General features: G+C 41.7%; 1 protein-coding gene across 5 annotated transcripts in view; it reads right to left on the reverse strand.

The window, feature by feature from the left end:
* The window catches only part of cacnb2a (calcium channel, voltage-dependent, beta 2a), a 58,393-nt gene that overhangs the window by 24,474 nt on the left and 14,708 nt on the right, over positions 1–19,211 (reverse strand). The window contains exon 1 of one of the 5 annotated variants that reach the window (XM_058628036.1): positions 14,163–14,256. The exons of 3 other annotated variants lie outside the window; for them this stretch is intronic. In XM_058628036.1, the coding sequence (XP_058484019.1) occupies positions 14,163–14,180 (18 nt within the window). In that variant the 5' untranslated portion in view covers positions 14,181–14,256. Of the gene's footprint in view, positions 1–6,774; positions 7,098–14,162; positions 14,257–19,211 lie in introns of those variants that run through there. One more of the 5 variants, XM_058628027.1, reaches the window with a different exon arrangement.

Genomic DNA, 19,211 nt, shown 5'->3' on the forward strand with positions numbered 1-19,211 from the left:
CCTCTTATAATAACAGTCCGACTGCAGTATGATACTCTATTGATATCGATACAATAAGTACAAGTTTAAATTTAACGTCCACAAAAGCACGGATCGAATCCAGCTGCTTTGTCTTCTTCTACTGTGAGCCTTCCAACACAAATCCATACAACGATATTTAAGTCACAACAGAAAACAAATACTTCAATGTGGAAAGACTGGCCTCTCATGGTTGAATTCAACAGAAGGCTGATAAATGACAATAATGACACATGAAAAACACAATGTATATGATGTGAAATGTGTGTCTTCACATAGTTCACTGCAGCCGATGGCAACTATATGATGCCAATATTTTTTCCTCCATCTGATAAAATATGACAGGTTTATAAAAACAAGTGATTCCCAGAATTGCTTAACATAAATAATTGTTTAATATGAATTACAGTAATTCAAGTAATTCATTGAAAACACTTACACAGCTCATTACTTCACGTTATATTGGATCTAAATTGTGTCTAACAGAATTGACCAATATCATTTCTACTTCCTTGGGAAACTGGCCTGCAGGTTGTCACTGGCAACCCTCGGACGGTAGATTGGACGAAATAGAAATGCGTGAGAGGTTGAGATCTTCAGGCATCGGTCAAATGAAGCGATGGACAGGAGGATGAGAAAGGTCAATGGTCCTGTGGTCTCTATACTGGTCTTAATGATTCACTTAGACAAAGGCGGTTGCTGTAAGATGACCAATGACCTCTACATGTAGCGGTGGCGAGGCAATCATTACGTTAAAGCATTACAAGTCATTGTGGCCATTACCAGAGTGAAACGGGAGGCTGTGAGTCAGCCGCCGCTGCCTCCCGCTTGTGACAAATGCACTTACAGGGAATGGAACAGTGACACCAGGGAATCGCTTCATGATCTGAAAGCTTCCCTTTTTCATTTTAGGCCACTAGGGGACTTTTTCTATATATGTCCTCTCCATAAAAATGGAGAAATGTAGTCATGCAGAAAAGAAAGGTTGTGCATGTGAGCTACAGAGTGTATAGTTATAATAAAGGAGACTTTTGTCCACTTTCTTTTTCATTTAACACAAACCGCACTTCAACCTAGCACTCGTGTCCCTAATTCTCATACGACCTTTAAATGTTCTCTCACTTCCTTTCCTCACATTCGCACTTCTTTTCACCTGGTTCCCTGGCTTCTTGTCGAATCGTGACCTCTTACTCCGGCTCTTTCTTGTCACATTTCTCAAGAGATTTTGCCCAGTGGCTTTGTATTGTGGTCTGTATGAAGAGGGAGGATGATTTTATGCCTTTTCTAGACTCAGAGTTAGAGTTTGGCAACTTGTATTAAGTAATAACACTGCTAAGAAGTAAAATCAGTATCATGTGTGAAAACCTATTGATTTAATGACGAGCATCAGGGATGTTTTTACTGACTCTCCATGAAGAAGATGAATAGAGAAAGCTAATACAACAGGAGAAACCTACAACTAAATGCACAGTGGTGTATTTAACACTGGTGGATGGAGGATTTGGATTTAGAGAACAATGCTATGAAAATTATCATTTGCTCCACTGGTAACATTTCAGAGGAGTCATTTCCCTTTATAGTAAAGATAAGGGGACATGTTGTGTTTATGCTACTGAAAACAGTGAGTGAGACCCACAACCTGAAAGAGCTTAATCTAATGTAATCCAGAAATTAAAACTGAGAATAACCAAAAAACGAAATCCTTTTTTTTCGTCATTTCAATTTTTCAATGTGTATTTTGAATGTCCACTTAGCTTTTTGTCCTAAGAGCAAAAAAGTATACAAAATGCTAATCTTCCAGGCTTTCATGACTTGACTTTACATTGAATAATAATAATTTAAAAAAAAGAGAATAGGGTTGGGACAAGATGGAGACACATGATCCACTGTGGTGACCCCTAAAGGGAGAAGCCAAAGGAAGAAGAAGAATTGTTTTGTAATGAAAACAATGAATTCAGTCCAAAAGTAAGTACGTTTTGCGACACACTTATGAACCGCAAAAACAACCAAAATCAAGAGAAAAATCCCATTTGTTTAAAACAGAATTGTAGTAGTACAGCGAGCCGATCAGCTTTGATCAACCTGAACTGAAGTCACAATGACGACCATCTGAAAATCAGACTAAACAAAACAAGACCTTAACTCATATGGTGTTCGCAGGATAATCATTCTGCATCACAACTGACGAACGAAGATCGCAGCTCGTGCCAGCTCATGTTCAGTTCTGGCTGATAAACTGTCGCTGACTGCAGCGGCCTGACAATGGGCTGAGTGAGTGTGCTAGCAGTTCCAAGCTTGGCATGATTCACTGTTGGCTTGGACTGAAGCCTCTTTTTCCCAGCCATCTGTCCATCACTGCCACTTTACCCGGTGCAACACAGAGTCAATTAAATCATCAGTCCACAAACAACATCTCCTTCATCAAACAGAGACACCGTGAGCGGACATGACATGTGTGTGTGTGTGTGTGTGTGGCTGCTGTAAGCGAGCGATGGACGCTAATATTTAAAACACAACATTGGAAGTGAAAACCAAGTGAGCAGGAAAGTGTGAAAGAAACTGATTTTCAGACGTCTGTGAGAGAAAAACCAGTGTGCGACACAACTGAAAGAAGTGATTAAAAAAAAGGAAAGAAAAAAAAAGGGGGCGGAGTAATAATCCCTCCGACGTGGCAAAGACGGACTGGCAGCACGGACGTCAAGGTGACACTGTGGTCTATGAAAACAGTGTTTACCCATGATTCCATGTGCTGGTGCATTAAGACAAATACACAGTGGCTACATAAGTGCTACATACATGAATGAATGAATGATCAGTTTTACTTTAGAGAAATGAAACGGTTGCTTATTTCATTACGACAGTGACGCGCAGTTTGTTTTGAGTCAGTTACGGGTGCATAGCTGTCCACTAGGCTATAGTATAGTGTAATATACAAGGTGCACTCCTGAACCTGGACATGCCCACATGCGCGTGATCCCCGTAGCACAACAACTTCCAGTCCAATTGGTGGCGCACTCTCGTTTGGGTCAAAAGAGACAACGGTTGCCATGGACACTTGATTGCACACACTCAGCTAATAGCTGAGCTAAGTTTCGAAGCTGTTATTAAGTGTCAAAACTGTTTGGTTCAATTGTGTCGGGACAAATGGCATGTCAGGCTGCCACAGTCGTGGTCACCAAACAGGAAACGCAGGAAGCCCAAAAACAAAACAACAGCTGCAGAAAACATGACGGAGACGGAGGTTGTGATGCTTTAAGACAAGCTCTAGTAAGAGAGCGAAGTGAAAACACCTGAACTGGTCAAACGTGAGGAGATTTTACGAGCTGTTGTGGAAATTGATCGACAGAAATAAAACACACGTGAAGCACTACAAGGTTTGATCAGGTCCAAAACGCATGTTCCTAACTTTATGTTTTGGGGGCTAAAAACTACCCAGTAATTTCATATCCTTTCATGCAGAGGAAACACGCGCAAGAGCCTAGTTCCTGGTGCTCGGTCCTGCGACTGAAATGCCACTGAAGCTGCAAATCGACATGTAACATGTACAGTACTGTACGCTGCTACAGCTCATATACAGATGATAAAATCCTTGAAACCTTAGTGGCGGGACCTCTACAAACAAAGCAAAAATAAAGCTCTAATCCTTCCCTTTCACGATTTATTACCTGCAGCAGCAGCAGAAGTCCCTGGAGGGGGGCACCGCTCTTGTTAACAGTGAATCCCCTTCTCAGTGAGATCTAGTTTATCTCGCCGCTTCTTCCCTCCCAGCTCCCTCTGTGGAAACACAGCGCTGTAATAGGGTGACGGGGAGATCAACGGTATACAGTCGGAAAGGCCCCTGGCTGCTCTGTGCTGATATTTTGTGCTTGCGTCATCAATATCCTGGCAGTTTCCTGGTGCATGAGGGGGGGTTGTGGATGATTGATGAGAACAGGCTACAAGAGCAGAACGAGATGTTAACCATCGTCAGTGGAGCAAAACATACCACCCTGCAAATGGGACTGCGCCTCGGTAAAATGATTTCAGCCTCATTTATTTTATTTCATACATTGATATATTATGTGCTTTGGACCAATTTCCAGCAAAGTTCTGTGATTTATAATAAAAAAAGGACACCGTTGCCAAAGAGGCACGGGGGTTTCCCAGGTCTCAGTGATAGAAAATAAATAAAAAATACACATATTACTCTCTAAATATGTTCTAAATAAATCAAAAACAAGTTAAAGGTCAATTTACACTTAAGTGTATTCCACCTTTTTTTAAGTCAATTCGCCACATCTATTATCATGAAATAATATGAAAAGATTCTTATCTTTTCAGGATTAAAAACAAAGCCCTGTTTTTACAGTTGTAACAGGGCTCAGCTTACAAAGAGCATCTCTAAAAAAAAATGTACCACCACCAGTCTTGGATTTCACTGGATTAGAGCACGCCACTAGTTTTTGCTGGATTGTTCTTTAAAGGACCTCTGACATTTATTGGGCGAGTTAAACAGATTTACTGTACTTGTTAAACAGACGTGGGTAGATCTAATCTTTACTTTATCTTGTTTCATTAATGCACTTCGGTATATACTGTAAAGTTCGATTGAATTACCTGTTCATAAGCCATTAAATAAAATATACTTGATTCCTAGCCCCCTTTTTAGTCACTGTTGGGGCTACGTGTCGTTCAATGTTGGGGTAAGATATTGATATGATGACACTTGACAATATTCCAGGCAGTAGACTTATGTACAGTGATGGTTATTTTACACTGCACCTCTGTAATCAAGGAAAACAAGCAATGACCCCCGATAACAACAGTATGAGAGGAAAACACCAAGTCAGCACAGCTTACAATAACTGCATTAGGGTCTAGGATTCTGTATCGTTCCCATTTAAATCTGTACCAGTACCTTGAATTTGGCACCGATACCCAAGTGTTTCTTAGGTCTTTCTTACAAAAACAGAAAGCCTGTTTGGTTCAGGTGAACGTCAGTTAGTGGCATCTATAAATGAGGAAGCTTCACATATGAAAAAAAGGCAGACAAAGTTCTTTTACAGATGACAAAGGCATGACTTTAGTTCAAATGTAGCCCGTGTGTCTAACAGCACACACAGTGCATAGTGCAGTCTAAGAGTACAACGTTAAAAGGTTTAACTTTTGTGTTAAACTTAGTACTTGTCACTCAGCTATGTGTCTATACTGCTCTGGTCCCCGAGCCTCCAAACACTCATTTATAAGCAGTGACACTTCACTTAAACACACACACACACACACACACACACACTAAAACAGATACAGCAAGTGTGGCTTGACGAGCCGAGCCGAGTCCGAGCAAAGTGGATGAAGTGTTGAGCAGTTGTCGGTCACATGAACACTTTGAACAACAACAACAACAACAACAACAACTCATGGACAGAATCCCTACATAATCAAACAAGTGCTTCGCTGAGTCAGCGAGTAATTGCTTTTCCGAGACCTAAATGAAGAGCAACCAGCTATAGACTAAGTGAGGAGCTATTAGACGGGCAGTTTACACACAAGCGGAAGGCAGTTAGAAAAACTCCAGCGTTAAATGTGGTAAATGGAATTGAAATTGCATATCATTTTGACAGCATCACGTCATACACAGTATATTCTGTATTATCCTGAAGTTGTATGACGTTTACACAGAGGTTAATATTACATTTTCGAATTTAAGAGCTGCATCATTACATCAAACAAAAATCTATCCAGAAATGTTAAGTCTGTCTGTTTGTTCATTGCATAACTGCAAGAGATATTGGCAGAAATGAGTGAAAAGTGTGCATGCGCGCACACACGGAACGCAGCACAGACAGATATTCTGTTTATCTGTCTGTTCCTCACATAAATGTCCAATGAGATGAGGCTATGAGGTTTCAAACTGTGTGTGTAGTGCCGCTTTGGCTTGTTTGGATAAGAAACGCAGGACAATGTGTGCGGGTACTGCACTTCATACTTCATACTTCATAGATATTTTCTGAAATGTACATATGCAGTGTGTATTTGGTATTTTATAAAACCATCACTCAACACATTTAAATGTTGTTTACTGTTGTTGTTGTTGTTGTTGTTCTGAGTCCGTGTGTCTGTGGACAAGAGGCTGATAAGTCAGTAACACGAGGCTGTGGTGGCTAATGATGACTACTGATTAACTATTATCAGAGTAGGTACATTTTAAATAGTAACTACAAAGAACTAGAGTGCTGGGTGAAAGTTAAACAACAGGAAATCAAAACTTGGACAACAAAAGAGATCCTCTAAGAGGGAAATGAAAGGTCTTTCACCTTTCTTTAATCTGCAGCTAAACCAAGTTTTGTGCTTTCTACCAAATTCATCCTGGCTGCTTGGTTTCCCTCTCTCTCTCCGCTTGCTATCCAGTGTCTTCGTGCCCCACTATACAAGCTTACATTGGTCATGCAGTGGTTGATCACATTCTCACATTAGATTCCCTGCTTTTCATCTCAGAACAGGACAACACAATGAGCGCTACCATGTGTGCTCTGAGACACTTACTCACTTGGTAACGTTACGTTTAAGTGACAGGGGAGAAAATAGAAGCAGTGTGTTTATGCCCCTTTAAATGCTGCACTAATAACCTCCATTCTCTTGCAGCCCCGAGTCCTTCCTCTTTGTTCCGAGGATAAAGCGGAGAAAAGTGAGGAATGAATACTGTGAAACTGGGTTGAGAAAAGTTGAAGGTTAAATAGTTTAGTTTAGGTTTCAGAGAGCATGTTTATACAAACTCACCAGATCTGACTCCTCACTGCCGGAGTGATACATTTCTGCCCTACCGACTCCGCAGTTCAGCCCCGGCTGGGAGAAAGTCTCCTCAGCTGCTGCCCATCTCCTCTCCCAGCACAGGAACTCCTGCCAGCTCGAGTGCTTCACTCCTACAAATCCCCGTGTTCCGGCCCAGGAGGGGGACGGCTTTGCCGGCGCAGAGAAAGTTACAGCTGCAGGAGAGAAGTTAGCTCCTCTCACTTTGTCTTTGGCCTACTTTAGTCCCTGAGAGGCAGAGAAAAGACCAGTGTCTTTCCCACGCTGGGAGAACACTCCTTCATAGCGCTCAAACCGTCCTCCAGCCCCAAAAACAAGCCCCCTGCCCCTCTCCCCTCCCACACACACATACACACACACACATATCCAGTTAGGAAGTAAGATCTCTGGCCAGCAGGGCTGGCCTGAAAATTCCAGAAAGCACCAAAAGCAGCTGCAGAAGCTTTTTATGTCTGTGTGCGAGTGTGTGATCTAGGGAGTTTACATGTGTTCTACTTTGCCTTAAACTCACTGTATAGTCTCAACACATGTTGCCAAGACTGAAAAAAGTCAGGAAGTAATTATCTTCACTGCATCAGCGCAATGCCATATTTGCTTTCATCAGAGCCAGGACAAAAGCCATTGAAACTTTCCGTTGGGTCATTTCATGGCATATAAACGTGCTTGTATTTAACTCACTGCAAACCTGGATCTAAGTTATGAAAAAGTTGGTCAGAAGTAACAAGAGTGATCGTTTTCTGCCGCGCTTCTGCTGGTAGTTAAACTGTTAAACGCGCGCTCACTTCAAAGACACTCCGAGTACATGCGTGTCTTTATGATCTGTTATCAGGGAACGCTGAGGCTGTGATGTGTGCTCTGTGATCACGCTGCCGTTACGTCAGAGCTTGTGTAGGCTGCGGTGATGAATATTCTGCTCAGGCTGCGGAACATGAGTCAACAACACGATTTTGGAAGCTGCCCCAGTTGAATCATGAGTTTCAAGAAATAAAACCATAACTTGTTGAAATGTATTTTCCTGTAATGAAATGGGAGCAACAACAGAGGAATGCAGATAAGTGACTGGGGAAAACAACAAACACACACACAGAGAGAGAAAACAGGCAGATATCAACTCTCCACTTTCAATGAGTCAATGTCTTCTTTTATCTCAGCACTGGTCACAAAACACCAGAGCCATTCAGTTTCCATACAATCGGACTCAAGGAACTGGAACAAGTGTGTTTGCTTTTCAACTGTAAAATGTCTCAGTCTGTGGTTCAACCCAGACCCTGTGGGCGAAACATGAGGTCAAGGCAAATGAAGATGAAAAACAGACTCTAATTAAGTTCAGCCCAGGAGGCAAACATCTCAACATGCTCGGCGTGATGACAGCTGATCACAAAGTGTGATCTGGAGTTGCTGAAAATGAATTACGATGATGCCTATATCATTATTGTCAACGCAAGTGAATAAAAAGGATTGTGCTAATGATCAGGGAACACTTAGGCGAAGAAATATGACTTTACGTTGCCGTTTCATTAACATAATGGGTCAAAATTCCCACTCTGCCAGGATTTTTACACAGCGGCCTCCCACGGTAAAGTTTATGACTTTAATGTGTGCAAAAGTAGATTATTAAATCGCAAAAAGCACATAAAAGCTCTAACCCAATTTATCAGCTATATTTTGTGTAATTACTACAATGATGATATAATAGTTCCCTTCAGTGCCGACACCGATTATCAGCTCTGCCTGAATGAGCTCTCTGAATGGGATCTGTCGAATCAATGTCTCGATTCTGCCAGTGCTGGGGGGAAAAAGAATGGCCGGCGTTGCCTTTTCCCCTTATTGACGAGTGCACATGCACAGCAGCCGCTCACACCGACACACAAAGACTGACACAGGCAGACTTATGAGGGCAAATCAATACAACATCCCAGTGTCTTTCACAGGGGAAAAAACCTGACAATGCCAACAAGTGGTTCCTCTAATTACAGTGATATTTACAGTCGCTTTGTATAGTGTGGAGACAAGAAGCAAGTCTTAAGAAATGTTTTAATATTAAAATGAAGGGTCGGTATTTATCCTTATCCGAGTTTCAACCTTTAAATCCTGAATTAAAAGTGAATTTGACCATAAGTCAAAAAGTTCATCTTTGGTACATCAATAAGCACAACAGATCTGTTGGAGTAGCTTATCATGTTCTCCAGTAGAGGGCACTGTCAAATGTTTACATTGCACACTATATAAAAATTAAGCCAAATTATCCAGTGTATGGGTGCTATCATCAGAACACTTTTTCAACGTTCCGGTCTCGTCTCTGACTTGTTTTTTATTCAGTCTTGTCTTGACTGTGTAGTTACAGAGGGATTTTAAAAGACCATAAATGACTCATTTGTACAAATCAGTATTGTGATTACATGGAATACGATTCAAATGCAATCAGCAGTAGTGCTGCATGAGGACGGCCCTGGATTTGTAGTTTAACGTATTTGTGGTGATGAAGAATTCTTAAATGTTCAATGCACTGCCGGTTTTCCCACAAATAAGAGTTTAATGTTGATCTTTAAAATAGAGTATGGCGTGATGCAATTCTGTGACCGATGCCAATTCCACTCTCAGACAGCAATAAAATTCTGATACCTGTGGCAAACAGAGATTGACTTTCAGTGAGCAGCTGACTGTATATATATTCAGAAAAGTCTCTCAAACCACCAGGTTCTAACTCCAAATCAGGAGTGGACACGTCTGTCCGACAGTTTTGTGCTAGTTTGACTCCACAGCGGCTGCCACGCACATTAAGACAGCCCATAACGAAACTGTGCCAAACACACTTTCCAGTGATACAGTACTCACTCGGGATAATGAATTAATCCTCATTACATCAATACAACATCCTAACGGTGAAGGCATCAGAGCAGGGAATAAACCAGTGACGGATACTAATGACAACTGATTGAGTCTGACCTGATGTGTCTCACCAACATCAACAGGGATTTGTTTTTAACAGGTCACAAACTCATACAGATGAGGTTGAGACTCACAGAGACGATGTTACAGAAGTTTAATGAACTTGAGAAGATCACTCATGGGCTAATATACAACACAATTAGATCACTGAGGATCGGTCACAAGGGCTCCTCCAAAGGGGGTTTAGTGTTGTGCCAGGAATGCTATTACACAAATGAAACTCTGCAAGATTACTTTGAGTGCCGGTAGATAAATCTCTTAGTTTCTCTGCAGGAACCTATATACCTCCTGTTCTATTTAGCAAATACTGCACATTGTATTCAGAGTATTCAATGCGTGATGTCCTTCTAGTTCACAGCTTGCACTAATATAACTATTTCAAACAATAGGAAACCAAATCTGGCTCTTTCCAAAGGTAAAAATATATGCCTCATACAGTATATGCTCATTTCTCACATCTCAAGTGCAATACAACTAGTAGCAAATATTTCTGGAAAATAGCAGTTATTATACATTTAGTAATATTTAGGTTTTCCCCTTTTTACCCACGTCCCTGCTTCCCCCCTCAGTTTCCTGTCCTCATGCTTAACCATGCTGTAGCTTACAATCTGCTGACTGTAGGGTTCTCCCTAAATGGACTAATATAAGAGTGGACTGATATTGATCGGGCTCTCAGCAAGAAAACACAGTATGTCAAACGGTTTAGGACTTGCTGTAGGACAAACAGTGTATTCCAGAAGGCGGCTTATTCTGTTGAGTGGAGGAAAAAAAAAAAAAAAAAGGTTTGTAGAGTAACAGATAAGTGTAAAGAAGGAGAAAAAAAAAATAAAGATTAAATCTAAAGCGTAATTGTTCTGCATCCGATGCATAATAGTAAGACTGCAGAGTGCACACTGCAGCTGATGTGACTGTGATTCACATCTAATGAAATCCTCCAGGGCAGGCAGCCAGCATCTGAGTGAGGTTACCTAGCTACAACACATGGCAGGCCACTCGAGCCCCGGGACCATCTCTAATTACTGACAACGAGCGAGGGGGGGGGGGGGGGGAGCAGCAGGGAGAGTGAAGAAAAAGAAAGAGAGAGTAAAGAAAATAGATGAAGACAGAGAAAGAGAAAGACAGAGACACAGAAGCCCCAGCTGCTCGGCTTTCTGCTCCCTCTCTGAGCAACTCAAGAGTTCAGCCTCTTTTTCCCCCTTACTCCACCAAAGGGCATCCCACTTAGCACGTGTACCCGACCTGAGAATAGCACCGACAGCGTGCACATATCGCACAAATGAGGATAAAAGTCCTCTAACGGAGGAAGAAAGTCTCCAGTGTAAAAGTGTGTTGTCAGCACGGTGAATTTCCAGCTGAAGTTAAACGATGAGACAAGCTTACCCTTCCCAAGAGGTGTCTCATCTGTGGAGACAGAGGAAGCTTGTCCACCACACCCAAGTGAATGAAGATCATGAGCTCGGAGTTGCTGGACAGCGAATGCATGCAGAGACCGGACGATCTGTAACGGTGCACAGCGTTTGGCGGGTCGCGGTGCGCTGTGCCTCGCCGCTAACTGTGTCCCCTCACGCTCAATGAACACATCAGCACATCGGCTGTCCCACATCGAGTCACGGGGAGAACCTGCACTGTTGGGACCAACACGTTCATGCATAGGTCAGGCAAACACAGGCATCAGAGGGAGATGCACTCACACGGTGTGTGTGTGTGTGCCAACACACTGTCCCGAGAGCAGGATACAGTAACTCGTGCCAGCCCTCTGGTGATTTGAAGATGAGCAGGTCATCAGGTCAAAGAGGCACAGGCACACATTTTTATACACTTACTCTCAATGCGTGACGTGGTTTTGGCATAGGGTTTAGCGAAGGTTATTTATTCATTAATGTTGTGTTATTTCTGTAAAGGTGCCAGAATTAGCCATGAGGCCATTTTTCATCTGTAGCCCGTGGCTTGATGCAACAGTGGCGCCCATAAAAATTAAATGATGCCTTTTAAAGACACTGTATTATACTACTAAACAACTATGGACCTACAATAACTCATTTTGCTGTACAGTTTGACCCAACAGAGACATCTCGTATATGTCCAATCCACATAACAGAAGGAAAACTGTTTTTCTTTTGCTCACCATAAAATCCTGATTGCAATATAACACTCTTTCAATGTGACTTTAATAGAAAGAAACAACACAATCAGTGTTTTTCTCTTCACAATAACAAAGTAACACAGTCAGCCTTATTCTGTATCCAAATACAACAGAGAATAGTGTTCACGTGATATCTGCACAAAGGACGGTCTAATATGATACAACACGACATCGGCCAACGTATCCCTGTCCTTGCAGGTGTCTTGCTACAATTGTGCCTTTATGACATTCACAGAAACTGAAACCACAAGGACACAAAAGTTGCCTTGTTGCCCCTTTAACAGCTAAATTCTCGTATATGTTGACAAACTAGTCCTCCAGTCTGCTCAAAACTGAACATTAAGAACCTTCTGTCACATAAACATAGATAATGATTCCAACCCTTTGTGGACACTTTTAGACCAACAACTCCGACAAATTTAAAACTATTTGAGTAGTATCTGCGAAAGACAATAATCCTTCATGTTGTCACATGTTCCCTACTGTATGTCTGCACACATTAACAGCCATGGGGACAAATGCTTGTGTCCACTGATCCCATGACTCACTTTGTAATGATTGCTTCTCTTGGTAAGGAGATTTAAATCTGCTTCAGCCTTCAAACAATCCAGGATTTAAAGTAGGAGAAATGACTGATATTAAACAGGGGGGGTCAGATGTTGTGAAAGGCCGCTCTATACACCTTGGACAACGCTGTAGTGCTAAGACGATGAGAATAAAGACTCAGTGCTCAACTGCAGAGGCTGCAATCCAAGTGGATTCAGAGTAAATCTGGGATGACAGACAATAAAAGGGAATAGTCTTTGCTTTTTCTGCCAATTACTGAACAAAATGACTTAATAAAGACCACACAGGAGACCTGAACTAGCAGAATTGCTATTAAAAGTGTTCTGATTAGGGCTGCAATGATAAATTAATTATTAACAGATTACAAAATGAATCGTCAGCTATTTTGATAATCGATGAATCCGTTTTTTTAATAATCAAAACAAGCTGTCTCGTTTTTAAGCATCTGAAATGTAATTATTTTCTGTTTTTTTAGCTCCATAAAACTGGATGAATTGATTATGAAAACAATGTTAGTTGCGGCCCTATTTTTGACGTCTGATTATATAATTCAAGCAAACATGGCCATACATGTTGGGTGACATAATAAATACAATTTTCACTATTTCTTTGTAGTTAGAGCTGAAAATACAAAGTCGGTAATTAAGAAGACTTATAAGTAGTAAATGTAGGGTTGTAAAAATATTTCAACTGCTTTTTAATGTATTATTTATTGTAAAATGCACATTCCTGAGTGATAGAATCTTTTAATGTGTCCTGTTCTAGCTCACCAGGAGACTCATTTATTTTTATTTAACCTTTATTTAACTGGGTTGGTCTCATTGAGATCAAAATATCTCTTTTGCAAGGGAGACTTGGCCAAGAGGGCAGAGAAAAAAAAGATATAAATTTTAAAGATGAAAATCTTCTTTAAAATATACTTATTGACAGTTTAGTCACCAGTCGCTTGACTAAATGATCAATAGACTGCAGCTGTTTATGTGAAATGTTCAAAAAACTGAATTTTCTGTGCGCCCACCAAATGTGGCACCTGGTTTGTAAAAATAACTTTGCAGAGGAGATTTCACAGGACACCTTTAAAGCCATTAAACTTTTAAAATAGGGAAGAAAATCACTTTTGTGGAACTACTTACAGGAAGGTATTATTAAAGCTGTTTGAAATTTCGAGGGATCAGATTTAAAATAAGAAACAATGCCCTACATTTTGTAAAAAAAAAATAAAAATACAAATAATAATAAATAAATAAAGACTGAGATTAAATGACCCTGCTCTGAATGATCTAAAAACAATACGATTTAGCTGCAGGAACAAACTCTTTCAGTTGATCTGTTATCTACACGTGGAAAAAGAAAGACGACCCTGCAGATTGACTTTCACCTACAGAAATGCCTTGTGAGCATCAACGCCGTTCCACCACACACATGAAATACAGACAAAGACCTGCAGCAATCCATGATTAAAAACTAAGCTCTACTTAAACCAGGTCAGTTCAGATGATATAGGCCGATGTACAGCAGACTGACGTACAATACAAATACAGTAGGCTGTCACATTCTTCATGTCCTTACAAACAAAACTGTAATCCACAACCACTGGACTAAGTCATAATAGGAAGGCCAGAGCTTTCAGAACAAGTACAACTAACAGTACAAGCTTTAGAAACACAGAAACAAGAACAGTTTGTGTTTTGTTATTTACCTTTGGCTTCTTAGGCATGCTCGTTCTCCCACAATGCGCTGGGACACCTGTGTCGTCTCTCCGTTCCACAGCAACTCTAATGAATTATGCAAATCCCCTATTTTTTTTGTTCAGAGTACCATGACCCAGAGGTGCAAGCAGCGGACGCCTGGCACAAAAAAAAAAAAATGCCAACCAACCTCTGTGGCTCTATTAAAACCCGGGATCACATTGACTGCTGCTCTGCCTGGCAAGAACAGCGCCACTGCTGCCGGGGTGGTCTCTGGAAGGAGCTGTGGTCATCCACAGGAGCTCCTCCAGCAGCATGTGGAGTGAAGCTGGCTGAAGAGACGCGCTCTCTCGCTCTCTCTCAGGCAGGTCACACACACTGACATGGACACGAGCAGATGCATGTGAGCAAGCTGTGTGGTGTCATGGTCAGCTCTGTCGTGTTTTTCTTCAGCCGTACGGGCATTAAGCTTTAATTTGATAGTGTGACATCTGTTGCATGGTCAAACGACTACAAGGCGGACGGGATCACACACACTACATACTATGGCGGGGTTAAAACTCATATCCCTAAAGAGCTATTTGAGTTCAAAATATACAGGCTAGAAGTGCCCCAGCCTGTCTTTACATGTAGTAATTACTGCTCGGTACAGCACAGGGCACTGTGAGGGCAGCCTGGCCTTGCTTTGCTTTGCTGTGCTTTGGAAATGAAGGATGCAAGTGAGCTGAATTGTCCTGAGTGGACCAAAGCACCAAAGCATCTGAAAATTGGTGTGTGTGGAAGTATTTTTGGTCCTACAGAATCTCATGTTTGCTTAGCTGTTAGCTTCAGCCGGCATATGTGGCATCAAGTATGGTGGGGTATCCAAATATCTTAGAACAGCAGTTCTCAAAGTGTGTATACCAAGTACCACCTGAAAAAAATATTGAGCCGCTGAAATAACACCATTATCGCCATAATCCATAATTATAATTAAAAGAAGTACAACCAGAGGAAGCTTGTGTGCCAAAGGTGGTACACGCACCACAGTTTGAGAACCACAGTCTTAAAGGATTAACGCGCCACGCAAGAATCGCTTCGAGCGACTACATACACACAACCTCACCTCAAAAACACATATTTGCTGTGGTGACAGCAGAGCGCTTTTGTGCGACCAAAAATAAGTCCTGAGTGAAGACAGAGCCGACTGCGCTGGTGAAGCACGTGACCTCCTGCAGCTGTGCATCCATAGTCAGACAGAGTCGGGCAGTAACAGCACCATCTGGAGTCCTAATCCTCCCGACGCTGCCCACTCGTGTGATTATAAATGTGACCCTCAAAGTCATTAGGCTTATTGGGCGGGGATGTAGATACCTGGGATGAGTGAGTTGTCTCATATTTGTCTAACTGGTGACCAGCTCCTACTGTTTTCAATAAACACAGGTTAGAAGAATCACTTCCTGACCCCTTGACTTTTCCTACTGCACAACCTTACAACCTTAAGGCCCTGAAAAAGCGCTTGCACTAACCCACAGATCAACTTTGGGGCTGTAAACAAGTAATTGGTTATTGCTCAATTACGAAATGAACCACTGAAACTATTACGATGATGGAATTATCAGTTTGACTGTCACATTTTACGAACAACAACAACATTTTGAGGTTTGGGAAACACTGATCAACATCTTTCAACATTTTATGGACCAACCACTGAGAAAAGAACTGACAGATTAATCAGTGGAATTCATTTTTAGTTGCAGTTCACTGTTGTTCAACATCATCCCACTATTAACCTCTTTTTTAGCCAATTAACCTGTGTTAACTTTATCCTCATTACTGTGATTATAATCAGCCTCACCGAGAGACATGCGAGTCATGAACTTGTGACTCTATATTTGGTGCAAACTTTAGAGTCAGAACAACGATCTATAGCAAAACTCATCCTACAGTTCAAATTGTCTTATAATGAATAAAACATGAAAAAAATATCAATATTTAAGTCAAAACCTGAAGACTGAGCTTTCAATTTCTTGTTTCGATCATTGAACAAAAATGACATCCTTAATTAATGATTGATGATGTTTTCCACATATGTACAATTGTTTTTTATAAACAGGACATTAATATTCATGTTAACTGTATACATTTATATAGCCCTCAGGTGAGTGTTCCCTTTCACAAAATGTAATATTATTGATTTCTCACTTAGCATTTTCTGATTAAAAACATTCTGATTATTATGTTACTATTTCTTTTGTAAACATATCATATATTTCCACTAAAATAGTTGAGTAAGAATGGTTATGTCACGTATCAACTGGCTGAACTGCTAATACTTGCTCTGCACCGGCACTGTGCCATTAAGCACTGAGGTGCTTTAAGGTTCTCAACAGTACAGCTCTGTCTGTGCAGGTTCACAGTGAGGACAGAGAGCTGCGCTGCAGAGAGCGGCGGCGGCGGCGGCAGCACCACATATGCACCATATGCGTGAGTCAAAGTGGAACAGCGTTTCCCTGCGGAGGAAAACACACAAGTACATCGCTATTTTACGCACACGTGCACACATACTGTACACCGGACAGTGTTATCAGTGTCAAACGTGAACGGACAGCGCAACATATGGTGTACAGTGTATAAAAGGAGAGTTGGGATTCCTCACACCATGATTGTGTCACGTGACAAACAGACCCTCCATAACATAACATTCATACCACGGAGGCTGAGCTGAACGGTTAGAGATTCAGCACAATCAGCAAGAGACACCGTTTTTAACTCCACAGAAAGAGAAAGTAGCTTTGGGAGTGAACCATAACTCCATCTCATCCCCACTCCCCCCTCTTTTGCCCAAGTAGCTGATTTCATCCTCGTAAAGCCACTCTCACTCTAATCTCATGATCCGCCTACACTGGCAAAGAATCAGATACCAAACTCCCACACATTAAAAAAAAATAACCTGTAGAAAACCATAAAAAAACCTGTTTATTCACAGTTATTATTATTACTGCTAAGATAAAAAACACTTTAAAGATACAACTTTGATTAATCGTAGCAGCCTTGCTCTCGTGACATGGGTGAAGTTGGCCGACTGGTAAACAGATTTCATAAAGTGAGCATGTCGTGGCTCATAGTTATATAATAACTAAACCTCTAAGCCTCTCTTTGGAATAGTAGCATCTAAAAAAACATGAAAATATACTGCAATAGTCTCGATGTTATCTCATAAACCACCGATAAAGAGGACAACACATCACATGGCAGCACTGGTGTCCAGCTGTTATAAAATATAACTGTTAAATTCAAACAAGTAATAACAAACATCACTTAATCAGTAAGCAGTGACTAAACAAGACTAATGGTCTGTATGTACAGCTTCTCCAATAAAGAAACTCAATATTAAATACATGAAACAAGTCATCAAGAAACTTTTTGATTTAGTGACTTTCGGCCCAACTGATTAATCGACGCAGCTCTAATTCAAACCTCACAAGTTGAATGGTCAAGGAGGAAACACGCACTCCGCCAACACGCCTCACTTACCCATGAGACATTTTTATTCTTGGTTTGTTTGATCATGGCAACGAACAGCAGACGCGGTGAGTGAGAGGGAGAGAGAGAGAGAGTGTGGAGCCCTCTCCTCAGCAGATTTCAACCCCACAGCCTGTTGCGTGGGCAGGTCTGAGCAGGATCAGGGCTGATGGCTGGGGGCACGTCGCGGTCGCGCTCAGCCATAGGTCATCATCCACCCAACAAACCTGCGAGCCCAAGTATCCTGCACTGACTGAATCCAGCATCTGTCAGGAGGATCAGGCCGCCGCTCCACGCGCAGATTTTTTTCGGCTCCTTCACTTTGCAAAATGTAAATCTCACACAAGAGTTATCCGGCAAACTCTGAGGCTCTTCCTCCTCATGGCACACAGTGGCCTGATGGACTGATTATGTATTCACGCCGAGTATGAATATGAAACATCCCAGCAGGTTTAAACCCCGCCCCGCTGAGCCACAGCGCGCACCCAATCGGGGAGCAGATCTTTGTGGACAGCTCCCGAGGGTGAGCTTATAGTAGCATTAGGATGAATATGCCGGGTCTCGGGAGGAGATGACGAGGCTCTGAAGTGACTGACAGGTCACTGACACCAGCAGAAAATGAAACAACAAAAACAAAAACAACAGAAGTTCATCACCATTTCATCATCTACCTAAACTATTAACTCGCCTCTTTGCTGTCTAGTGTCTGCTCACTTTCTTTCCTCTTCCCACCCTTCCTCCATCTCCCTCTGGACAACGTCTCCTTGCTCGGCTGGTTGCTGTTGTCATGGCACCACTGTGCTAAGAGACGACTACTCTGACAGACGCCCAGTAAAAATTGGATAATCGGAGCTAATCTTTCCATTTGTCAACTCATAATTTCTGCCTTAAACTCTCACTTTGTATTTTTTTTTTTTTAACTACAGAGTGTTTTTTTTATAAATGTATATTGTACTTTACGTAAACTTTACGTGTGTGTGTACGTGCCAGCACCAGTGCCAGCCAATACGACTAAAAAGTGGAAGTCCGACAGTTGAGTTCATACAGCTTCTGATCCATTTTTAAACATCTGTTGCTCCAATAATTAATTGTCTCTAGCATCCATATGGGCTGGAAGCCCCCCCTCTGGTGCACAAGGTTGTCTGCATCTCTCTGCTGTTAATTGGCCTTAAAGAACATCTGCTCCTGTTTTAAGTGATGCTCGGTGTGGCCTGGATGCACTGGAAGTCTGAGGTGCCAGTTTAATGGGCGCGAGCCGAGGCACACAGCTCCTTCGTCTCCACGCAGACGGCGTGAATGTCCATTTCTGCAGACTTCGTACCATCTGCGGGTACAGGGTGTATTACAGAGCCAGTGCAAACGTAGAGATAGGTGGTCAGTATGCAGGAGGACTTACTTTATCAAAGTGGACTTAAATATGCCTTTAAAAACTCTCTGAATGAAAGCTAAACTGACTGAAGTGTTGAAGTATAATGTAAAAAATATTAAATATTATTACTGAATAACAATACCCATCACAAAAAATACACAGCTGTTTTCAAATGATAGCAAAGAAG

The sequence above is a fragment of the Solea solea genome, chromosome 1 (genome assembly GCF_958295425.1).
Source record: "Solea solea chromosome 1, fSolSol10.1, whole genome shotgun sequence".
Classification (NCBI taxonomy): Eukaryota; Metazoa; Chordata; class Actinopteri; order Pleuronectiformes; family Soleidae; genus Solea; species Solea solea.